Source organism: Narcine bancroftii, chromosome 10 (genome assembly GCF_036971445.1).
Source record: "Narcine bancroftii isolate sNarBan1 chromosome 10, sNarBan1.hap1, whole genome shotgun sequence".
Lineage (NCBI taxonomy): Eukaryota > Metazoa > Chordata > Chondrichthyes > Torpediniformes > Narcinidae > Narcine > Narcine bancroftii.
In genome coordinates this window covers 96022564-96047740 of record NC_091478.1, presented here as the reverse complement: position 1 = coordinate 96047740, position 25177 = coordinate 96022564, and the positions used below count along the sequence as shown (strand labels likewise).

At 43.8% G+C, this 25177-nt stretch overlaps 1 protein-coding gene across 1 annotated transcript in view; it reads right to left on the bottom strand.

The window, feature by feature from the left end:
* Positions 1–22812, bottom strand: part of dync1li2 (dynein, cytoplasmic 1, light intermediate chain 2) — a 72014-nt gene extending 49202 nt beyond the window's left edge. Inside the window, exons 1-4 of the mRNA XM_069902039.1 lie at positions 22673–22812; positions 20142–20215; positions 19772–19888; positions 6351–6581 (exon numbers count right to left, since the gene is read on the bottom strand). Coding sequence (XP_069758140.1) covers positions 6351–6581; positions 19772–19888; positions 20142–20215; positions 22673–22758 — 508 coding nt within the window. The 5' untranslated portion in view covers positions 22759–22812. The remainder of the gene's footprint in view (positions 1–6350; positions 6582–19771; positions 19889–20141; positions 20216–22672) is intronic.
* Between the last annotated feature and the right edge of the window lie 2365 nt (positions 22813–25177).

Sequence of the window (25177 nt, the reverse complement as noted above, 5' to 3'; positions counted from 1 at the left end):
AGGAATTGGAGCCACACATTGCTGAGTTTATTGGTGGGAAACTAAAAATAAAGTTGCTCATTCTTCATTACTACCCCAGCTGGTGAAGGCAAAAAAAAATTATGGCACAGATTCAGCTGCTTTTGGTACAGAAGTTCCAGCAGTTTTAAGCAGCTTGTGTCGGTGGGCTTTGGGATTTCAGACAAATGTGAAAGCCCCCAACTTGCTGGCCAAATCCTTTATCAATTTTCCAGCTGTGTTCCTTTGAACTCTGCACGGGAAAGGCTTTTATTTCAATGGAACATTAATGAGATTTTAAAAATGCTTCAGGAGATTTTAACTAACTAACTTTTTATAATCATTTCATCTGGAGTGGTTTAAATGTTTGAGTATTTAAAATGTTGCTAAATAGAAGGACTTCACTGTCTGTCATAAGTTTCCAGGAGTTAGTTGGCATGACTTTCTCTGTTCTGCCTACGACATGCAAAGATCTGTCGTTGCTTTTGTGGCTGCCTCAGTCAATGAAATCCAATTTCCACATACATAGAAGGCACAGAGAAAGAGAGGAAGCTCGTGATTCTCATGAAAAAAAATCTGGGTTGAAGTTCTTAATGTGAAAAAAATGACTTCAAGATTGTCATGAATAGAATGATACAGGGTTAAAGGAACAGTGAACAACCAAAAATTAATTTGGGGGAAAAACATTTTAAGAACCAAAGGAAAGCTGAAACAATTTTGCAGGACTTGGCCTGGACAGCAATAATTTGGAAACCAATAGATAATGGGAATGGGAGAAATGCAACTCTCGATACAGAAATATTGTCCATTTGTTTGGCTAAACACAAAGGAAATATGGAGTTAAATGTCCCTATACACATTGTACAAGACCCCATGTGTGCAGCGAATCAGAAGCTCGCCATATCAGCAACTTTACCAGAATCAATGGCTTCAGTAATAAGGAGAACATGGGGTGGAAAATGCATGTATTGTGTCACTTTATGGCAACAACTAGCACCAACATGTTGAACAATTCAAACATCTCACTATTACAAAGAAAAATGTAAATCTGCTTCTGGTATCCATTTTAATGGTAATCTATCAGCGTAGAGGATTAGATGCTCAATAGCAAAGACTGGATATGATGTCATCTCTTTGGCAGCCAGTGCACTGCAGTCAATACAAGCTTTGTGTGAATAAGCATCTTTCCTAGTGAGTAAATCCAAGTGTGTACCTATCACCCAATACAAAACAATTATCGCGGCTAATTGGTAACCCACACTGACTGCGACTATGCAAAATCTTTCACACATCTGGGAAAATCTGCAGACTTGTGTACATTACCAATGAGTTTCTGAATTTACACACAAAAAAAACTTTTAAACATTCCAGCAGAGCAGTGAGCAAGATCAAGGCTAATTAACAGTCTCACCCCGACATCATCTAATGGAAGGTTATTATGGGGCAAAAGTCAGGGTTCAAATTACAACCATTTTTAGATTTAATTCCCAATGCCAATCAGATCATTTCCAGAGAAATGGGAACTGAAATTTACCGTGTTACTGAACTAATCCCCTGTCCTAAAATAATGATCCAGAGATCAAACTCCACCTTGGGCAGAGTGGGTTAATATCATTAAAGGAGACCACTCTATGCAGAATAATCCTATTATTGTCCTCAGTTCTCTGTACCCTGAAACATATTCTGCCCATCAATTCCCTTTCTTTTACTTAAAAGAAGTGGTAATTTGCAGCGGCTTACGAAGCTATTTGCACTACATGGGGGGGGGGGGGGGGGAAAAAATCGAAGAACCTTCAGCATCTGGCAAAAATGTACGTGGGGTGAGAGAGGGATGCACAAATTGCTTACAGAGCAGCTGAGGTCAGGATTGAACCCTGACACCCTGGAGCTGTGAGGCAGAAACACTAACTGGTGTGCCATTCCTAATCATTTATTCAATAAATCTGGGAAAAACGATCAGGAATAGTGACAAGATTCTTGTAAAGGTTTACCTTGTTCTTTAATATCATTTAAAGCAGCAAAGCTGCATTTGGGTCTCAAGCGCCAGGGTAACAGGGCTGATTTTTAACTGGCATCAATTGGCGATCTGCTCAATTTCAGCCACCTAGATGGGCAATAAATGCTAGATCTGTCAATGACATCTAAAACCATGAAAGGATAATGAGGAATGTTAGGGGAGCAGAGAAGGGAAATCCATCCCCATGAAAGGATAATGAGGAATGTTAGGGGAGCAGAGAAGGGAAATCCATCCCCATGAAAGGATAATGAGGAATGTTTGGGGAGCAGAGAAGGGAAATCCATCCCCATGAAAGGATAATGAGGAATGTTAAGGGAGCAGAGAAGGGAAATCCATCCCCATGAAAGGATAATGAGGAATGTTAGGGGAGCAGAGAAGGGAAATCCATCCCCATGATCATCAGAATTTATTGTCATGAATAAGTCTTTTATCCAAGAAATGAAGAGCAACTGCAATGCCACAAAAACAATGCAAAACTCTTTACATACTAATACCAGACAGTGATTGTAATAAAAACACAGCAAATGCTGGAGGAACTCAGTCACTCTTGCAGCATCTATAGGGGGCTAAAGATATGTTATTGGCATTTAGGGCATGAGCCCTTCAAGGTACAGGTGGTCCTGACAGATTGGTCATAAATAAGGTTTGCTCACTATACACGACTTAATGATACTTTAAAGCAATTTTAAAAAAAAGATTTTTAATAAATGAATCTTTAATGAAGAATGAAAACATATATAACCATATAACCATTTACGGAGCAGAAACAGGCCATGTCGGCCTTTTGAGTCTGCACCGGTTCACTAGAACAATTCCACTAGTTGTCCTCTAGTCTTGGGTTCTCCCACTGCTATAAACACCTAGCTCAAGCAAACAGAAAAAATTATAATATTAAAGGGATAAGAATTGCAAATGATGAATATAAGATTAGTTTGTTTGCTGATATGTACAATATCTTCAAAAATATACACCCCATATGAATTTCTAGTAAATAATAAAGTCATTGGACTCAGGCATCGGGCTGCCGCCGGGGGTGGGGTCCACTGTATACAGTACTCGATACAAAATATGTTCTTATACAGTTTGTATGCACATAGGTTACAAGTCAAGGACTACCTGTATAAGCAGAAAGCAGCCAGTCCTCTAAGACAAGACTGGGAGAGAAAGGGGAAGGAAGAAGTGGAGTCTAGACCAACAAACAAAAGGTGTTAACTGGATACAAGAGGAAAGGCAAGAATTGATTTTGGCTCTGTGAAAGGAGACAGGGGGAGGGAGGGAAGGATGCCAACTGCAATCTCTCTCAGTAAAAGGGTCAATGCATGAACGCAATGCTGCTGCAAGCGGCTAGTTTGGGCCAGGGTGATGATGTCGCGTGATTTTTTTTTTTTAAATGCCGACAGCTCGGTGGGCAGCACCACGACCAGATGCCCCACCTTCATCAGCTCCGGAGAGTGCTGTTCAACATGAATGCGACGCAAGAACAGCATTTTAGGGCTGCTCTGTGAAAGGCAGATTTATATTTTTCCCTCTGCACTTAGAGCTGGCCTCCAGGCGAAGGCTTGGCATGAAAGGGCCTATAGATAGACAGACAACAGGAAAGGAAAACAAAGATGAGGGGTGGGGGTTTTAATAGAAACCAAAGAAGTCGATGTTCATCTCATCTGATTAGAGGGTGTTCAAAAGGAAGCTGAGGTGCTATTCCTTATATCAATGGGAAGTCTCAGTCTGGCAGTGCCTGAGACTGTGGACAGACATGTCAGCAAGGAATGGGTCTCCTCTACAATTTATGGGTGGTCTCGGATCAGTCTGTCGTAATAGTGTGGGACTCCCAGTGGCCACCCATTTCAAGTCCCTTGCTTCTTCAATAGTCTTCAAAAGTTTATTATCCATCTGATTGCACAAGTACAATCCAAAAGAGCAGCGTCCTCCAGTCCTTGGTGCAAAACATGCAGACATAACACACATACAGATGACAATACCTATACAGGACAAGTATTCATATATACGAAAAAATAAATATTGTTTTGTGAATGCAAGAGTCTTCAAAGGTTAGTATGAGCAGTTCCATTGGATGTTCAACATTCTCACTTCCCATGGGAAGAAGTTACTCCACAGCCTGGTGGTGCTGGCTCTGATCCTCCTGCAGCTCTTTCTTGATGCGAGCAGCTAGGAGAAGCTGTGGGTGAGATGGAATGGGTCCTCAATGATTTTGCACACCCTCTTCAGATAACGATCACAATACATGGGGTATGGGGGGGTGGGGACTCCAGTGATCCTCCCTGCCACTCTTATGATCTCCAATCCATTTCTCTGCACCAAATGTACAATACTCTAATGCAGTAGGCCACGACGCTCTCGGTAGAGCTCCTATAAAAGGTTGAAATATGGTGGCCGGTAGCCTTGCCTACTTCAGCATTCTCAGGAAGTGCAGACTCTGCAAGGAACATGGTGCTCTCTATTCTCTCCACTGCAGAGTTATTGATATGTAGTAGAGGATGGTCGTTCCTGGTCTTCCTGAAGTCCGTGCTCATCTCCTTCGTCTCATCTTGTTGAGACTCACGTGGTTACTCTCGCACTATATCCCGAGATATTCCAAATCTTCTCTGTACTGTGACTCATTGTTGTTGCTGATGAGGCCAAATGTGATGACTCTATTGGAGCTGGATCTGGCGATGCAGTTGTAGGTCAGTAGCGTGAACAGGAACAGGCTGAGCACACACCCCTGACATGCACCAGTGCTCAGTGTGACGGTGTTCATTTTTTTTTAGGGTGTTTCCCCTTTAAGATATATGGAAAGATGAGACAAGATAAAACAAATGGCCAGGATGGTAGCTCATAGAAAACTTTACCAGAAGCCATGTCTTTAAGGGTATAGAAAATGCATAGTATTAGCTATCCAATAATGTGAAACATTTGGAAGTTAAATGTGAATAATTGCAAACAATGAGTAATGGACACTTATTCAGTACATCTCAATGTTTACACACAAATTTTAACCAATGCAGGTGTTAATAAAGGGTTAGGATAAAAAGCAAAGTTGGCTGATTTTTCCAATATGCAAGTGCCCTCCTATTGCCTTGGTTCCAAAATAGTGGCAGATTTTTCAGTAAATATATGCAAAATTTTTACTTATACTATGTACTACAATTGTACATTAAAACTAACATAGTAGATAATAAAACCCTATGAAATCATACCTGTGGCTATTGAACAACACCTGTCCAAGAAATTTCTGTCTTAAGTGACCAATTTACAAAATGATGATGCAAAATATCTTATCTCTGCACTCCTCTCTTTAGCAATACTCTTGGTTTCTCTCCAATTATCTACATCCTACACCTTTCCCCTCCCAATGCTTGTGTCAACAAAGCCCATCCTAGTTGTGTGCCTGTGTCATCAATAAGGATACCACACATCTGTAAGTCAAGGCATATGAGAATTAGGAGTTTTATTATTTCTATTTAAATTGTATGGTGTCAGATCCCATTTCTCAAGTCAAACGGTGATCTAAAGCTAGAGACACAAACAAAGGAGATCTCAGATACTGAAATCTGAAGCTAAACACACTGTAAGAAATGAACTCAGCAAGTAGAGCAGTAGTGGGAGCAAAAGAAAGGTCAACATTTCAAGCTGAGATTATACCCAAAGCAATTTCTTCAAGTTACAAGTTAAGAGTGATTTAAAATTCACAATTTGGCATAATGCAACAGAATTCACTGCATCTGAATTTCTAGTTAAATATCAATACCATCAGGCTAACCTGAGGCCTACAGCATTCCAACTCTACCAGAACAACCCATTATTACAAAGCAAGCAATTCTATTTTTAAAGATAATCTCTCATTCATCTGGAACAGAGAAGACAAGAGGCAGATGGAGAAAGTTATTTCCCAATACAGACTATGAAAGATAAAAACAACAGATGCAAATATCATGGTCAACATTTTCGCAGCCTACATTTGTAATTCACTCCCAATCCCTTTTTGAGTTTCACACAAAGGAAAACTTGTAGTTTACCAAAAATCTGTTTTCTTTTTATTTTTCCACTTCGATCCTCTCCAGTTTACCATCAAAATTAACCTTTTCCATCAACCCAATGAAAAAATGAAGCCACATGGCCGGCTGGATACTATAAGCTCATGAACAGCATCTATAGATTATAACAAATCTAAAATCAACTCCGGAGTCCTTGGGATGATACCAACTGACCATACAGTGATATCTTGCAACCTAACTCTCTACATTCTCCTACATTGCATTCTACACCTTTCAAAATGGAGCACAAACTGTGCAGAGCATTCCACTTTCCACATTTATGAATTCAATCCCATACTCACATTTCTGTTCCATCTCCCTCATTTCTTCAGGTGGGATCTTCAGTTTGTCAATATGCTCACGCAAAACGCTTGCCCATTTCTGCAATGAATCCATGATAACCCAAGGTCTGGCCATGTCTGCCACAAAGACAGCCAAAGTGTTCTTCAAGTTATCCCCAGAAACTGCAAACTTCAGGAGACCTTTGTGGTACAACTCGCCATCCAGAATCCACACATTACACCGCGTGTGATCTGTGAAGAGACGTGGCTGGAATTAGTCACCCAAATTAATCTCAACAGGCAGTTTGAAATTCTTTTTCATTAATCCAGTGAATAAAACAAATGTAGGGAAGTTAAATCAGGGAAATATTTACACATTAAATGGCAGGGCCAAGGAGAGTGCTGTAGAACAAAGACCAATGGGTAACAAGTCCATAGTTTCTCAAAAGTCATATCGCAGGTAAACTGGGGGGTAAAGGCAACATTTGGCACACTTCTCTTCAAGTCAGGACCTTGAGTAAAGAAGTTAGGATGTCATGTTACCACTCGACAATGCATTGGTGAGACCACAGCTATGTGCAGTTCCAGTTGCTTTGCAATGGGATGTTATTAAATTGGAAAAAGTCCAAAAAAGATTTTTTGAAGATGTCACTGAAACTGGAGGGGTTAAGTTATAAGAGACTAGATAGGCTGTGGCTTATTTTCCCCCTAAGACACAGGTCACGGTAAAAATCATGAGAAGGACAGATAAGGTAATTTCCCCAAGGTAAAGGATTCCAAATCAGAAGGCATAGATTTGAGATGGGAAAGAATGTTGGGTATATGGAACAAGTTGCAACAATGAAATGTTTGATAAACATTAAGACAGATATATAGATAGGAAAGGTTTAGATAGAGGAACATCAGTCAAATGGAACTAGCCCAGGATGACCAATGAGTCTGTTTCTCTCCTGTACAACTCTCTGACAAGGCAAAAACAGTACATCAATACTTAGTCATAGGTGTACATTTCTTCTGCGTTGACTATCGGCTTATCAGTGAACACAAACAGGTTGCAAATGTTCATTTATATTCCCTTCACAGTAGATCGGGGGGGGGGGGGGGGGGTTCCTAATTAAGTGACTGAAATAAGATGAAAGGTTAGAGCAGTATTTCTCAACCTATGGTCTCTGAGTTTGTTGTAGGTGGTCAGTGGCAATGTAAAAATGTTTATGCAAGTGACAGGTAAAACAACTGTAAATTCAACATTATTGAATTTTTTAAAAAATCCCTCCAAAACAAAAAAAAACTGGTGATCTAGGAAGGAGCTTGAGCTCACCAGTCTTATCCAACCCCACTGGTGGTCTGTAAGAAGTAAGAATATTTAGGGTAGTCAGAGTAGCTAGCTTCCTAAGATCAAGGAGAAACATCCAAGAACTACAAAATATTTCTAACTTTCTTTGTCAAGAAGAGTCAAGAATAGGAGATACAACTTAAAACTTAAAATCCAGCCAAGGAGGATTTTAGGAAGCATTTATTCAGACAAGTGTTAACAAGTCTCCATAACTGTGATTAGTTCAAAATTCTAGAAATTTGTCATAAACATCTGATGAGCATTCATTCCTTATGTTTGATACATTAAACAAAAACAACTAAAACACAAAGCCTCTTGAGCTCACATTTTTCTGTCTAGCCCCCAAATACTTCAATTCCTTTAGTATCGATAAACTTGCTAATCTCAGCCCAAGTATACCCAAGGCCAAACAAAGGCTGTACCTTCCTTTCAGATGGACATGAAGGGTGCCAGATTAAAAACTCTTCCAACAGGAATTATTCCTCAATCAACACAAATGACCACTGATTACCTGGTTTAATCATATGTAGGTGACTGCGGTATAATATACATGCATGCACATTGTTAACATGCTTTTTTTTAAAAAAAATTTTATTTTTCACACTATAAACCACATTAATCAAGATACATACATTTTCCTTCTTAAATATATACTGTTGTTTTCTCCACCCTTCCCTCCTCCCCTCCCTCCCTCACCTCCCCTCCCAATTATTTAAAGTTCAGAATCTAAGATACATTAAACCCGTCAAACAATGTTGTCACTCAATAAAAATAAACAAGAAATTCCACTGAGTCAGTTCTTTTCATTCTCTTCTCCTTCTGTCATTTTAGGTGGTAGATGTCCACGGTAGGTTTTCTCTATTGTGTTTCATGTATGGCTCCCATATTTGTTCAAATATTGTAATGCTATTTCTTAAATTATAGGTTATTTTTTCTAATGGAATACATTTATTCATTTCTATATACCATTGTTGTATTCACATTGTTAACATGCTTAATGAGATCCTGGATTAAGGGAGGCCCCACTCTGAGGAATATCTCAGACCTAGGCCCTTAATCATTTTCTGCTTGTACAAAAAGCACACTCCAAGCAACTTGTTTGCAATTATTATTAACACCTTAAAATTTTGTTCATTGCTGTGCAATGCTTTGGGATTCTAAAAATACAATATTCAAAAGAATATTTTTCTTTTTCTTGCAATATTAACTCGGGAATGGCGCATGGGATCATCCAAAATATCCTCTTTTTGTACATCTCATGATCCTGAATAACTTCACTGATAGGAATCCTGTTCTCTTTATCCATAACATCTTTCCATCACTTCCCTTGCCATCTGATCATGGATTAGAGATTTTCCACATTAACATTAGTAAGACTAGGTTAAAACTGCCCAGCTCCTCCAAACAACCTAACAGAGAAACAAGCCTCAAATTGTCAAGAGTTCATGAAGTAGAATTCACGTTGGTCATGATTAAAACATTCAGTGTTGTACTGGTGCTCTTCAATTTTACTCAGAAGAGTGTTTCATCTGTTTGCCTTCTACTGATATTGGACAAGCAGAATTTGTGGGTGTGATTTATTGCTATTATGCCTGTTATCTTATCAATGTGGAAAATTTCGTGGATGCTAAGAGAATATCCCAGTTTCATGTCATCTGCCAGAAGGCTCAGGTAGTAAAAACATTCTCAGTCCTGGAGAGGCCAAGCATCTCCATTATTCTGGAGCACCAGACATCAAGAGGAAGTTGCTTCACATGGCTAGAGCCACCCTTTGGTAAATTGTCAGACACACCAAGCAAGTGAATTCAATACAGCACAAACTACCCACGAGAAAAATATTCCTATTACACAAGGTGCCACCTTAACAGAACATTTAGCCAGAAAAGATATAATTTCCCTCTCGCTGTGCCCCCTTCCCAACAACCAACAGTTTTCCAAAAACAATTCCCACCCATTGAACTTTTCTCCTGATTTGCCCAAGAGCTTACCATCTACTTTATGGAAGTTCTATGGCATTCAACAATGACAGGAAGAAAATATTTGGAAGATCAAGAGAAAATAAAGTCCTGTTCCTCATAATTTTCAGGAACAGGCCAACATCAAAGCAACATTGCTTTTAGAGCAATGCAGATTTTTCAAGTCTGAAGAGTACTTAAACATATTCACTGCTCAAATTTCATCACAAATTATGGTTAATGACTCTAACCAGGTAGCCGAAGGGCAAGGAGGAAGCAGCAATAATAGAGTAAAACAGGTCGGACATGAGAGTTGTCAAAAGTTTTGAGTGTTAGCCCAGAATGGCTGAGTTGCAGATTACTTAAACACATTCAAAGATCATCAAATTGGCAAGTTCCTACCATAACCACACATTAACCATACATCAGCAATTTTTGCAAGAGTAATACAAAATAATGATATTCATAAGCTCCACTTTGTAAAATTACACATGGGTCCTGACCTAATCTGGAGTGCTTCATGAGGTTGGTCATGGCTCACGTTAACTCCAGCCTACCCTCAACCCACTCCAATTTGCACATCACCAAAACAGATCTGCAGCAGATACCATCTTCCTAGCCCATCACTCAACCTTGGAACGATGGACAATGACAACTACATCAGACAACTATTTATTGACAAGCTCATCCCCAAATTCCATGGCCTCTGCAACTTGATCCACAATTTCTTATCCCACAGACTGCAATCAGTAAGGATGGGTGTCAGGACCTCCTCTACCATGATCCTTAACATCAAGGCCAACAAGGCTACGCACTTAGCTCCCTACTATACTCCCTGTAAATCCATGACTGTTTGGCCAAACACTGTTCCAACTCCATTTATTCACACAACCATCATAGGCAGGAGTTTTTTTGTTTTTTTTTTTATATAAACAGGATCTTGAACAGTGACCAGTTGTAGTACAGAAAGTAAGGTAGCTTGGTGTAAGCACAACTTCTCTCTCAATGCCAGCATGTCAAAGGAGCTGGTTATAGACACCCAGAAGAGGTCATTCCCACCAACAATGATGGAGGTGGAGATGGTAGCCATCTTTAAATTCTCATCCCTAGTGACACCAATGCTTCTACTTCCTCAGAATCCTGAGGAAATTTGGCATGCCACCTACATCCCCGAACAATTTCTACAGATCCACTCCTAAAGGCATCCTGTCAGGGTGAATGACATGCATGTGTGCGAGCACGCAAACACACACCACACAATTGTAAAATTCTGCTGCCTCTGCTCTGCACCCTTTAATCTCTCTAACTCTGCACTTCTGTACCATGTTTTATGAGTTGTACTGTGCAAGAAATATCTCTCTGGACTGCACACAAAACAAGCATTCACTGCGTCTTGGTACAAATGACAATAAATTTAAGTACTGCTCCACATGTCTGAATTTGACACAAGTTGGAGCAGAGAACCAGAGGTAACAAAGTGATGACTTGTGACCTGAGCCTGACCAGGAAACATTGGTTGACGATTCAGCTATGAAAGACACAAGGCAGAAAGGATTTTATAGCAATAGATGGCACACAATCTAGATGACGGTTCTCGTGGTACCAATACCACATATAACTCTTAATATAATAGCCCCAAGATAGAGACTAAGGGGTGCTTTTTAACCACCTTAACAGTACAAGCAGCAGTCTAGTCATACAACTTGCGACCAAATATAAGACTATGGCCTTCAAAATCATAGTATGGAGTATAGGAGCTGGAAAGTGATGCTGTGGCTGTTTAAGGCATTGGTGAGGCTAGGTTTGGAGTACTGTGTTCAGTTCTGGTCTCCAAATTATAGAAAGGATATAGATAAGGTGGAGAGGGTTGCAGAGAAGATTTAAAAGGATGTTGCCTGGCTTACAGTATCAAGATTACTGGGAGAGATTAAGAAAAATGGGACTTTATTCATTGGAACGTAGATGGCTGAGAGGGGATTTGATAAATGTATTTAAAATTATGACAGGAATAGCTAGACTAGACATAAATAGACTCTTTCCCGAGGGCAGAGGAGTTTGGAACAAGAGGGCATGAGTTCAGGAGAAATGTTAGAGGATGCTTTTTCACCCAGCAAGTGGTGGCAGAATGGAATAATCTTCCAAAAGAGAGAGTTGCGGCAGGGTCCCTTCTGTCATTTAAGAGAATGTTAGATGTGTACATGGATGTGAGAGGTTGGAGGGTTATGGGCAGAGAGCGGGAGCTAGTGGAGTTGTTCAAGGGAAGCAGTCCGGACTCGAAGGGCCGACATGGCCTGTTTCTGCGCTATAAATTGTTTGTTATATGGACACAACAAGACCAAATAGAAGATCAACACTACTATATTTGGTGCAATGCATTGACAGCTACTCACATCAGGCATTAGGAAGATTGATGTGATCTGATTTTTTTTATATAAAGACTTTATTTAAAATTTTTATAACATGAATACAATAAAGAATTACATTTAAAGAAAAATAGAAAGATGTGATCTGATTCATGTCAATGCATCAAAGTTTGCCTGAACCAAATAACAGTTTTAAGGACAATGCAAATGCAGTTTTTAAATGGGTAAATAAAATTTCCACAAATAACTGTTTGAATGCAACTTTATGTGCATAATCCAAAGATTATCCCTCTCATCTGTCATCAATTTAAAGAGAAACACGTTGTCTAATCAGATGATCCTACCAAAGTCCAAAAGACCACAGAAAAATTAACCCACAATATAAGATAGATAAAGTAAATGCAAGTATGCTTTTTCCATCGAGGTTAGGTGAGTTAGAAACCAGAGGACGTGGGTTAAGGGTGAAAGGGGAGAAGTTTATGGGGAACATTAGATAATTTCTTCACAAAAAGTGGTGGGAGTGCTGAATGAGCTGGAGTGGTGAATGCAGGCTTAATTTTAATATTTAAGAAAAATTTGGGCAGGTACATGGATGGGAGATGTATGGAGGGATATGGAATGGGTGCAGGTCAGTGAGACTAGGCAGAATTATAGTTCGACACAGACTGGAAGGCATGTTTTTCTATACTGTAATGTTCTATGGCTCTATAACAATTAACAGACTGCAACAGTTTTAAACCAGTGCAGGACTGATTTTATTTTTTTTTTTTAATTTAGAGAAACAGCATGGGACAACATAGGAGCATAGGAAGTAGGAACAGGAGTAGGCCAAAAATGACCCATCAAGCCTGCTCCGCCATTCAATACGACCATGGCTGATCTAATTTATGACCTAACTCCACCTACCTGCCTTCTCCCCATATCCCCTAATTCCTCTATCATGTAAAAATTTATCTAACCAAATTTTAAATATGTTTAATGAGGCAGCCTCAACCACTTCCCGGGTTAGAGAATTCCAAACAAGCCCTTCCAGCCCACAAATCTGCTCCGCCCGTATACACCCAATGTAACAAATCTTACTGATCTCTTTCCTGTAGTTAGGTGACCAAAACTGCACACAACACTCCAAATTTGATTTATGAAGGCCAATGTGGCAAAAGCTCTCTTTGCAACCCTATCTGTGAGGCCACACTCCTCAGTGCACTACCATTTACAGTGTATGTCCTTTCTTGGTTTGTTCCTCCAAAATGCAACACTTCACATATGTCTGCATTAAATTCAATTTCATCTTTAAATATGAAATAATCTGAGACAGCATTAAATGAAAATTCTTCACAAAAACTGTAACCTGCAACAGTCTACTTAAAACGAGGGAACTTTCAAAAAATGCATTTAAAAAAACCTACAGCTTTGGGGTAAAAATAAAAATGGGACCAGATTGGAAGCATTAGGACCAAAGGCCACTTGCACCATGGAAACAAGCTATTAAAATGAAATTCAAATGAATACCTGTCCCAAATAATCTCAAAGGGTCACCCAATACAGCATTTCTATTTCCCAATGCAATGATCTGAAACACTATCACAAGGAGATTGTTACTGTTCAACCTTTAAAGAGCAAACAATACGCCAAAACATTTCACACCCCAGGTTTGAAACGTAGTCAATGCTGCAAACAGTTTGACGATAAGGACCTCAAACCAGACCAAACTCTCCGCCTCCCTTTGCGGCAGCAGCAAATCTCTGCACTTCTATATCCTTCTGGGAACTGGACCGCCAACAGAAGGTGTGTCAGGTTAATGGAAGGATACCTCCAAGTTCACTGGAAAAGGAGCCAAACAATGTTGGCATCTGCTCCCATGTCAATATTATCTGCACCAAGGACCTACATACAAATGGCCAGTTCTAATTTATTGACACTATCCCAAGCTCTGGCATTGGAAGAGATTAACAGATGGACAGGAGGAAATTATTAAGCTTACCGCAGAGAGTGGAGCAGTATTCAAGATACAGGACAACCCAGCTCATGCGTTGGAAACCTAACCAAATCCAGAGTGAACAATGAAAGATTTTCGTCACTTTAGAAACTACCTGCCCACTCATCCCATCACAACCTCTGTCCCATCTGTGAGGGAGTCCAAGGTTCCCACATTGGCACCTCAGCATCCACAAAAAGCAATGCTTTTAAATAAACCTCAACCAAGAGGCATAGGGAATTGTTCAGATTTATTTGAATGAATTTACATGAAATAAAACCTACATTGGAAATAAAAGCAAAAAACACATGTCCGGCTACATCTTAGAAAAAAAAAATAAGAGTTAATGATCAGGGCCAAAGACCCAATCCAAACTGGGAAAAGAAAACTAGTTTTAAATTTAGTGGGGAGGGGGGTGGAGTGGTGGAGAGAAATATGAAAACAGAAATATCTCTGATAGGTGACCAGGTGGTTGTGGCAATAAATGACAAAAGAATCAGGGTGGATGAGACAGTAAAGGGAAAAAAAAACAAATACTTAAACTACCAGGTAAAGGCAGATAGAGAGGGAAGGCAGAAACTAAGAACTGCAAAAGCTGAAAAATGCAGAGCGGTAGGAAATGCTCAGTCAGGGCATGCTCATTGACAAAGAAAAACTTAGCCAATATTATAGTTAGATAATCTGCATCAGAAACAGCTGTCAAAATCAATATGCACTGACTGAGGTGGTGGTGTTCCTCAAAAGACTTCCTGCAGGCCTCATTATAACAATGCAGGAGGACACATAGGCTAAAGTGGAATGGGATTCAAATTTGAAATGACAAGCAATTCAAGGCAATTCCTGTAGACTGAACACAGGTGCTCAACAATACTTTCAGTAAACATTCATAGTGGAGAGCACATTGTGCACACAATTTAATGCATTAGGATGGCAGAAGTGGATGTATTGTTTGGGTCCTGAATGGTGGGTAGGAAAGAGATAAAAGGGCAGATGCTGCATCTTCTGTGTTTCTGTCACAAGAACAGAAGTCGTTGGTGCAAACAGAAGAGATGCAAAGCAGTTGTGAATGAAACAGCCCCTATAAAATGCTGAAAAGGATGGGGGAAAGATGCATCTGGTGGCAGAATCTTGTTAAAGCTATGGAAATTGCAAAGGATGATTCGTTGATTATGGAGCAGAGAAATATCCTAGAATGAAAACATCCAAACTCACCATATGATGCAATCAAAAACAGGAAACCTGCATCAAGTCAGAGGCTGACACTGCATCAGTACACCACTGGTTGGAAGTAATGTCACATATAAAGAGCAAAATTAAACCTAGCTCCTCCCAGGGTTTTCAAACATGCCAAATGATAGCAAGCAGATTCCAGACCAACTCGGGGAACCAGCTCTAAGAATTTAAAGAGTGTCAAACCAATATTGTGGAAATGGAAAAAAAAATTGTTCAAAGAAAAAATATGGCTTCCCGTGCAAAAATTCATCTTCCTCATATGGACATCAGGGGAACAGTAAACGAGGCCTGGATTCTTTAAATGCTGAAACCAAACTATTTGAACAGCAAATAAATCATTGAATGAATAGTTTCCATTGCATTTGTATTTCACCATGAAAACCACAAAACTGAATTTCTTATAAAAAGAGGGGGAGGGGGAAAACAAAAACATATTTAGGCTGAAGTTCCAAAATTTCAGAACATTGCAGCACAGGCCCTTTGGCCCACAATGTTGTGCACAAATCTACTCAATCTAACTCGTCCCCTCACCCATAACCCTCTATTTTTCTTGCAACCACGACCTGTCTAAAAGTCTTAAATATCTCTAGAGTACCAGTCCCTCCCACCATCCCTGCCAATGCATTCCAAGCACCCACTACTTTCTGTGTAAAATAAATTTCCTATTGACATTTCCCCTAAACCTTCCTTCCCTTTCCCTGTTCACGTCCTCTGGTGTTTGCTAGTCTCACCCCAGGAAAAAAGTGCTGGCTGTCCATCGTATCTATGCCTCCCATAATCTTGTTGACCTCTATTGGACCTCTTCGCTCCAAAGAAAAGCCTAGTACTGTTAACATTGTCTCACAAGGCACATTCTCCAATCCAGGCAACACCCTGGTAAATTTTCCTCTGTATATTCTCCAAACCTTCCACATCTTTCCCACAATGAAGTGACCAGAACTGAACAATTTTACAAGCATGGCCCAACCTGAGTTTTGTAAAGCAACAATATGACCTCACGGCTACTGTCTTTTCAATGTTACAATAGTCTATCTTCTACCATTTCTTCTGGCACTTTGTTATATACCCACCATCCTCAGCTTGAAGTAGGTGCCCTTTGGGTGCCTTCCATATTCTTCCCGTCTCCTCTTAAATCGATGCCCTCTAGTTTTACATTTTTCCTATCCTAAAGGACCATGACAATTCACCTTTATTATACATTTATATTTATTGTCAGGTGTACAGAGATACAGTGGAAAATTTGTTTGGTGTGCTATCCAGCAAGTCTCTCCACACACAGGTGTAGAATAAGACACAGTTACAATGTGAGATCAATTCAAACAGAGCACAGGCAACGCAACTCCTGTGAGGTTCGTTCAGTAGCTGGATAGAAACCATCTTTGAATGTGGAGGTGCATTATATTAACCCTTTTGAATCTTCTCTCTGATGGGAGGAGCATATCCAGGATAGGATGAGTTTCTCAATATGTTGTCTTTTTTCTAAGTCGTCTCAAATGTCGATGGATGTTTGTGTCACATCTGAACTGTCTCACATTTCTATGTAGTTTCTTTAGGTCTTGTATCATGTAGTAGTGCACGCTGACTGGATACACACAATGGCGAATCTGTAAAAGTTGTTGAGGGGTGCTGGAGACATTTTAAATTTCATCAAGAACCAGAGTGCTGATGCCCTTTCTTGGCTACTGGTTAGTCTAGGACAGGGTTGCCTGCATTGCCTCTTCCGTGGAACCATAATACACAATCCAACTTTATTGTGAAAGAACAGGCAGGGAGAAAAGCTAGGAATTCTAGAGCTGCAAGTTCCAGATGGAAGCAGCTCAACCAGGAAGAGATCCAAAGTCAAATCATGCCATGAGGCAACTGGAACCACGCATAGAACAAGCCACTGTAATGAGCTGAAATTTGCACTGTGCTAAGGTTATGAGAAGAGGACCAAAACAACTGAAGTTGGATGCAAACAAGGCTGATAAATGTTTAAGCACATGTATTGAAACGGGGCAAAAGCAAATGATTGAGATGGAGAGGCCTTGGGGCTGAAAGATCAGATTAGTGGAGTGTGTACAAGTATTGGCAGAAGTCAGTCCATTGGTATCTGTAACAACCTGATCCACATTCTGAGAATTTCAACCTCAATGAAACAGCACTCTTGCACCGAAGCTTCATTTAGCATATGGCACGTGGAAAAGGTGGTTGATCATTTACACAGTCAGCGTCCTACACATAAAACTCCCTAAATTCCACTATGCTTCCCAACCTGGCCACGAAGCAATTTTAGGATCTATTGCTAACACTGAACAGCCAATGAACCAAAACAAAATGCTTCAAAGAGCTGAACAGCCTTGGAAGCAAATATTTGCTGAGAAATTCCACAAGAACTCTCATCTTCCAATAACCAGGTCATAGTGAATTCAATAAGGCTAACCGCGGTTATCAAATCAAACCACTGCCAAAAATGAACTGCCTCATACAAAGCATTCATTCCTTCAAGTCAACATTCACTGCAGTCTTGTTTTTTTTAAAAAAAATATATAAAGTTCAATAAATATAGAACATTTTCTTCTCTCAGACCCTAATCTTTAAATTCTTAAATAATCCTGATATACAAATAAGAGTCTGTTACACTGACTCGAACAGGCATCAGGACATTGGAAAGAAGACCACTCTTATTTTCTCTAGTTGAACTCAACTACTTTATAAACACAAGGCAACAAATAGCAACAGAAATATCTTCTCACGAAGAAACTCAAGCCCAATAATGTTGCCTAAAATGAAAACAATGAATTGGATGGCACGTTTAGCACAACAGCTAGCGCAATGATATTACAGCACGAGTAACCAGAGTTCGAACCCAGTTTTATAAGTTTATACCTTCTCCACATAACCTGTCTGAGTTTTCACCATGTGCTCTGGTTTCTTCCCACCCTCTAAAATGTACATGGTTGTAAATTAATTGGCTGTAATTGGGCAGCATGGGTTTAAATGGCCAGAATTGGCTTCTATCATGTTGCAAATTAAAATGAAATTTAATGCATTTCTGACCAGAAACCAAATCTTGGATCTTTTGATCCATGTGGGCTTGTTGAGCAGAGAACAAAGGTGTTGCTGCAGCATTCCAGCAATATTCATGTTCACTGCAGCACAAAACCACATGGATCAAAAGTTTGATTTCTAGTCATAAATGTAAACTGTATAGAGGTTAATAAAATCATGAGGGACATAGATGAGAGGAATTGCTGCAGACTTCTTCCCCCCACCTCCCACCCCCCCCCACCTCCCACCCCCCCCCACCTCCCACCCCCACCCCCACCTCCCACCCCCACCCCCACCCCCACCCCCCACCCCCCACCCCCACCCCCACCAACCCCACCCCCCACCCCCCACCCCCACCCCCACCAACCCCACAAAGCATAAGGAAGTCTAAAACTACAGAGCATAGGTTTAAGATGAGGGGAAAGTTTTAAGGAGACCCGAGGGAAAAGATGTTCCATAGAGGATGGAGGAGGGTATATTAATCAATCTACCATCGGAAGTGGTAGAGCTGGGTACATTTACATTTAAAAGACGTGGGTAGGAAAGGCTAAGAGGGATTGGAGGTGAATGTACACAAACTGGACGAGATCAGGAGAGGAATTTGGTCAGCACAGACAAGTTGGTGTGAAGGACTTGCTTTTATGCTGTTGGGTTCCATCGTTCTGAGGGGAAATTGAATCACCTCAAGAACACAAAAAAAATAACTTTTGAGTCAAAGCATAGCAACTCCTGTAAGATATCCCCTGAAGCATCTCCAACCTGCCCACCAAATAAATATAGCTGCCCTTCTCAACTGCAAAAAAAAGGCCAAGCCTCAACTCTATTTCACTATTTCAGCTGATCATGCATTAACTTACAATCTTTCCGCTCTTAAAAATACACATGAAAGGCTTGCATCTCTGCAGCACTCACTCCAGCAACTTCCCAACAATACTCCTGCATGTGGGAACACAGAATTGTCACAAACACCAATGTTATTGGAACAATGTTTATGCCAGGGAGAAAGATTAAGGAACAAATATTTTCCAGAACAAGAATAATAATTTGCATTCTTGTCTTTTAATGTTTCTGTGGGATCTTTTACATTACTGAGAAGCGAAGGAGAACTTGGCTTATCTTCATATCCAAAGACAATACTGCACTGCCTCAGTGATGCATTAGCCTAATTGTGCTAAAATATCAATAAACACAACTTTTTAAAAACAAAATGTTGTTTTACAGTATATTGCAAGCACTTGCCGAATCACATACAAATTGTTCAAATGTACAAAGCATCTTTCCACATATTCATTGCTGATAACTCGGGATATTGAGCCTTGGGCTCAATACCACTGGCCTGCTTTGATCAGCAATTCGTCACTGATTATCAAGCCAATGAAGGGGAAGACCTGGCTCTGATCATTTTAAGCATAATTTAATAAGGCAACTTGCAATGACAGAAATCACAATGTTGTAACAATCTGCCCTTTCTTTATTGAACTATAATTTTTCAAACCATACAGGAAAACATAGTAGTTAACACACAAACTATTTTTTGCAGATAACTCACTGACCATCTCGATCTTCATCATGTATATTCAGGTACAAATATTCCAGGCCCCTCCCTTTCTTGTTGTGCTCTGCACCTTGCAGCTTGGCCATGAGCGTCGTCTTGCCTGATCCATCCTCACCTAGAGATTCAGCATTTCAGTGTTAGAAATAAGGCCACCAAATCAAAATAGGAATAAATAAACAAACATGACAAATCTACATTACTGTCCCCAAAAGAAGGCAATACTGAATTATACTTATCAGATCATAAATACTATCTTAAATATTAGCATTCATTAACTTAAATTGTTTTAATAATTTTCTCGTACTCAATACTGCATTTATTCTCCACTATTTTCTCACACATACACGATTTGCATTATGCAAGCTTACCTAACACAAGAATATTTTTCCCAGTGGGTAGTTTTGACCGAGACCGTGTGGACACTTCACTGAGGATCGAGGTCCTGAAAAAATACACTTGCATTTATATCAAAACGTTCACAGTCACATGAAGGCACTTGACAGGCCATGACAACTTTCTCACGTCTTCATTCATTACATTAATGCAGAGACTAATCTAATCAACATGGCAATGCTGAATGATGGAGGTCAGGCCTTTTTGAGCAACACCTTCTGAATTTGTACACAACCTCCCACAGGGATACTAAATGACCAAGCAGTTTAGCGAGAAATATACATTGACCGGGAAATACTTTGCTCTTCTGTAAAACACGTGAATGATAAAGAGCTCTGAGCAGACAGCGACTTTGCTGAACGTTACATCCCATGGGCATCTCTGCACCAGGAATTTGGGAAAACAAACAGAATCTTGGAATTCTTTAATAGGTCAAAGAGTTAACACTCGACATTACCGCCGTTATTTACAGCAGTTTCTCGTCTGCTGTTGGTGCCTTGCTCCACTATAGATTTGGGTTTCTGACTGGAGTTCAGTGTTTGGATACACTGCAGCCCAGTGATGCACAATTCGCGGGGAGACGAGGAAGGATGGAGACGGGGGAGTTGGAGAAAGAAAACCAGGGGAGTGAGGCGACCTGCCGGCCAGCTAGCGGGTGGAGGGGGGGCGCTGAGGGGTGGGGGGGGGCGCTGAGGGGTGGAAGGGGGGGGGCCGAGGGGTGGAAGGGGGGGGGCCGAGGGGTGGAAGGGGGGGGGCCGAGGGGTGGAAGGGGGGGGGCCGAGGGGTGGAAGGGGGGGGGGCGAGGGGTGGAAGGGGGGGGGCGAGGGGTGGAAGGGGGGGGGGCGAGGGGTGGAAGGGGGGGGGGCGAGGGGTGGAAGGGGGGGGGCCGAGGGGTGGAGGGGGGGGGGCCGAGGGGTGGAAGGGGGGGGGCCGAGGGGTGGAAGGGGGGGGGGCCGAGGGGTGGAAGGGGGGGGGCCGAGGGGTGGAAGGGGGGGGGCCGAGGGGTGGAAGGGGGGGGCCGAGGGGTGGAAGGGGGGGGCCGAGGGGTGGAAGGGGGGGCCGAGGGGTGGAAGGGGGGGGGCCGAGGGGTGGAGGGGGGGGGCCGAGGGGTGGAGGGGGGGGCCGAGGGGTGGAAGGGGGGGGGGCCGAGGGGTGGAAGGGGGGGGGCCGAGGGGTGGAAGGGGGGGGGGGCCGAGGGGTGGAAGGGGGGGGCCGAGGGGTGGAAGGGGGGGGCGAGGGGTGGAAGGGGGGGGCCGAGGGGTGGAAGGGGGGGCCGAGGGGTGGAAGGGGGGGGCCGAGGGGTGGAAGGGGGGGGGCCGAGGGGTGGAAGGGGGGGGCCGAGGGGTGGAAGGGGGGGGCCGAGGGGTGGAAGGGGGGGGCCGAGGGGTGGAAGGGGGGGGGCCGAGGGGTGGAAGGGGGGGGGCCGAGGGGTGGAAGGGGGGGGGCCGAGGGGTGGAAGGGGGGGGGCGAGGGTGGAAGGGGGGGGCGAGGGGTGGAAGGGGGGGGCCGAGGGGTGGAAGGGGGGGGCCGAGGGGTGGAAGGGGGGGGCCGAGGGGTGGAAGGGGGGGGCCGAGGGGTGGAAGGGGGGGGCCGAGGGGTGGAAGGGGGGGGCCGAGGGGTGGAAGGGGGGGGCCGAGGGGTGGAAGGGGGGGGCCGAGGGGTGGAAAGGGGGGGGCCGAGGGGTGGAAAGGGGGGGGCCGAGGGGTGGAAGGGGGGGGCCGAGGGGTGGAAGGGGGGGGCCGAGGGGTGGAAGGGGGGGGCCGAGGGGTGGAAGGGGGGGGCCGAGGGGTGGAAGGGGGGGGCCGAGGGGTGGAAGGGGGGGGCCGAGGGGTGGAAGGGGGGGGCCGAGGGGTGGAAGGGGGGGGCGAGGGGTGGAAGGGGGGGGCGAGGGGTGGAAGGGGGGGGCGAGGGGTGGAAGGGGGGAGGCCAAGGGGTGGAAGGGGGGGGCCGAGGGGTGGAAGGGGGGGGCCGAGGGGTGGAAGGGGGGGGCCGAGGGGTGGAAGGGGGGGGCCGAGGGGTGGAAGGGGGGGGCCGAGGGGTGGAAGGGGGGGGCCGAGGGGTGGAAGGGGGGGGCGAGGGGTGGAAGGGGGGGGGCCGAGGGGTGGAAGGGGGGGGGCCGAGGGGTGGAAGGGGGGGGGCCGAGGGGTGGAAGGGGGGGGCCGAGGGGTGGAAGGGGGGGGCCGAGGGGTGGAAGGGGGGGGGCCGAGGGGTGGAAGGGGGGGGCCGAGGGGTGGAAGGGGGGGGCCGAGGGGTGGAAGGGGGGGGGCCGAGGGGTGGAAGGGGGGGGGGCCGAGGGGTGGAAGGGGGGGGCCGAGGGGTGGAAGGGGGGGGGCCGAGGGGTGGAAGGGGGGGGGCCAAGGGGTGGAAGGGCCCGCCCGCGCCCGCTCCCCCGGGAGAGAAGGGCCCGCCCGCGCCCGCTCCCCCGGGAGAGAAGGGCCCGCCCGCACGCCCGCGCCCTCCGCTCCCGCCCGCCCGCGCCCCTCCGGGAGGGAAGGGCCAAGCCTACCACAGGTTCTGCCCCTCATCCTCCTCCGCCGTCTCCTGGCTCTCGGTCGCGGCGCCCAGAACCTTCCTCTCCCCCACGGGCGCCATCTTCGCCACTTCGCCCGTCCGAGGACCCGGATCAATGACGTCACCCCAGCAACGGCAAGACCTGGGGCGACTCGGAGCGCTCCTTCCCCACGCCTTTCGCCATTCAATCGACCGTTAAGTTTACCATGACCTGGCTTAATAATTCGTGATGATAACAGATTTTGATATTGAAAGGTTAGAAACTAGTTCAAGCAGCTTTTTGACTGATGTTTCCAGCATAATGACGTCATTTACAGCAATCACATGCATCTCTATCATCATGTCTTTTAGTTCTCATATTGTATTGAACTTTATTAAATTATGTCCGGCAGCTTTGTAGACAGATTTTAATGGTGAAGGACCTCTGTTGAAAGCGGCTTGGATGGTAATGACGTCATTGCCGATGAAGCCGCCCCTTTTCAGCGCAGAGCCAATAAGCCCAGAGACAGGCCAATCAATCATTGCAGAGCCTGGCCAATCATCACAGAGGCACAGACATAAAAGTCTGCAGAGCCAGTGAACGCAGCCTCGCGGTGTCTATGGGAGACAAAGATGATTTTTTCATGTTTTGGGCCTGAGCCCTTCAAGGTAAAGCAAAGGAATCTCAGAGGAGAGGCCATGCTGGCTGGGGCAGGAGTCCAGGCCAACAAAGGGTGTTAATGGCTTGTGGAACTCAACCTTGTTCCTTCCACTCACATCCCACTTTAAGTATTCTCTGTGCTGCAGGGGGCTCTGTGATGGGTAAGGGATTGCTTAAGGTGGGAAGGGAAGGTTGAGAATCACTGTTCTAGACCCTATTGAAATATTTTGTTGGAGAAAAATGGTCATTGGCCCATTTTCTCTGGACCTATGAAACCGGACACATAACGAGTCAATGAGGGACGATTAAAACAGTGGTTCTCCAACTATTTCTTTCCACCCACATACCACCTTAACCCATCCCTTACTCATCACAGAGCACCTAATGTAAGTGGAAAGAAAAAAAGTTGAGAATCATTGTGATAAGGGGAGAGGTGAGAATTGATTATGCTCAGACTGGGAGATCGCTCGGCTCTGTCCGCCACTATAGCGTGGATCTCCCAGTGACCACCCATTTCAGTTCCCCATCTCATTCCCTTGCTCATGTGTCTGTCCATGGTCTCGTGCACTGCGAGACTGAGAACACCTGCAAAATGGAGAAACAGCATCTCATCTTCTGTCTGGGCACCCTCCAACTGGATGGCATTAATATTGACTTCTCTGGCTTTCGTTAAACTCCTCCCCTCATTTCTCCCCCATTGACTTCCCCCAGTTCTGTCTCTCCCTTTTCCCTATCTCCTTTCGTACAGATATAATCAATTCTCACCTCTCCCCGTATCCTCCAATTTGTTCATTGGTCTGGACTCCTCCCCAGCTAGCACTGTTTCTATTCAGAAATTTCCTGTTTTTTGATATTCTTTACTTATTCCTTGAAGAAGGGCTCAGGCTTGAAATGCCAGCAATACATCTTGGTCTCCTATGGATGCTGAAAGACCAGCTGAATTCCTTCAGCATTTTGGTGTGTTTTTACATCACAGAGGTTAGCCAATCAATTATTGCAAATGCTGACCAATTATCACAGAGCCTAGCCAATCAACACAGGGACTATCCAATCATCACCCAACGTGCCTTTGCAACCCATTGGAAGCTTGCACCCAAGTCCATATTGCAACAGTTAAAGGCCACTCAAATACCCCTTGAAATGTCAACTACCTCCCTCAGATCCACTGCCAAAGGAAGAGTTGCATGATCAAGTCCACGTTGAAGTCTCAAAAGTGCTTTATAAATGAATATTGTGATTCCTGCTCCAGTGGAGAAACCCCCCCACCCCCACCAACGCAATGTGGAACCCAAAGTTATTCATTGTCAGTAGGAGCTGCAGCATCCAGCAAGATCCCAGAGGGAGCAAGTGTGATAACCAACCAAATTTTCCTCTTTTACAGGGTTGATTATGGTTTAACTAATGGTTGGAAAATGCAACCAGGATAACAAGCCTTGTCAGATTGTGAGAGAACAGAAATCACCTCAGATTTCAGATTTATTGTCAGAGTACATACATGACATCACATACCACCCTGAGATTCTTTCTCCTGCGGGTGAGGCAGAATTACTACTTAGTGATAGTGCAACAAACTACTCAAGGTCAGGTTCAAACAGTGTCCTTTTTGTACCAAAGGTAAAGATTCATAACCAACATTTTGGGCTTGAGCCCTTCATCAAAGTATGAGAAAATGCTGGCAAGTGTCCAAACAAAAGAGCGGGGGTGGCAAAGGCAGCAGATGATAGGTGGAGAAAGGAGGGAAGGGACGGCAGCAATGAGGGGAGGAGGGATGACTGGGTGAGTAGAAGACTGAAAAGTCAGGAAAAGGGGGGGAGGGGAAAGAAAAGGTGAGCAGATTTACTGGAAGGCAGTAAAGTCGCT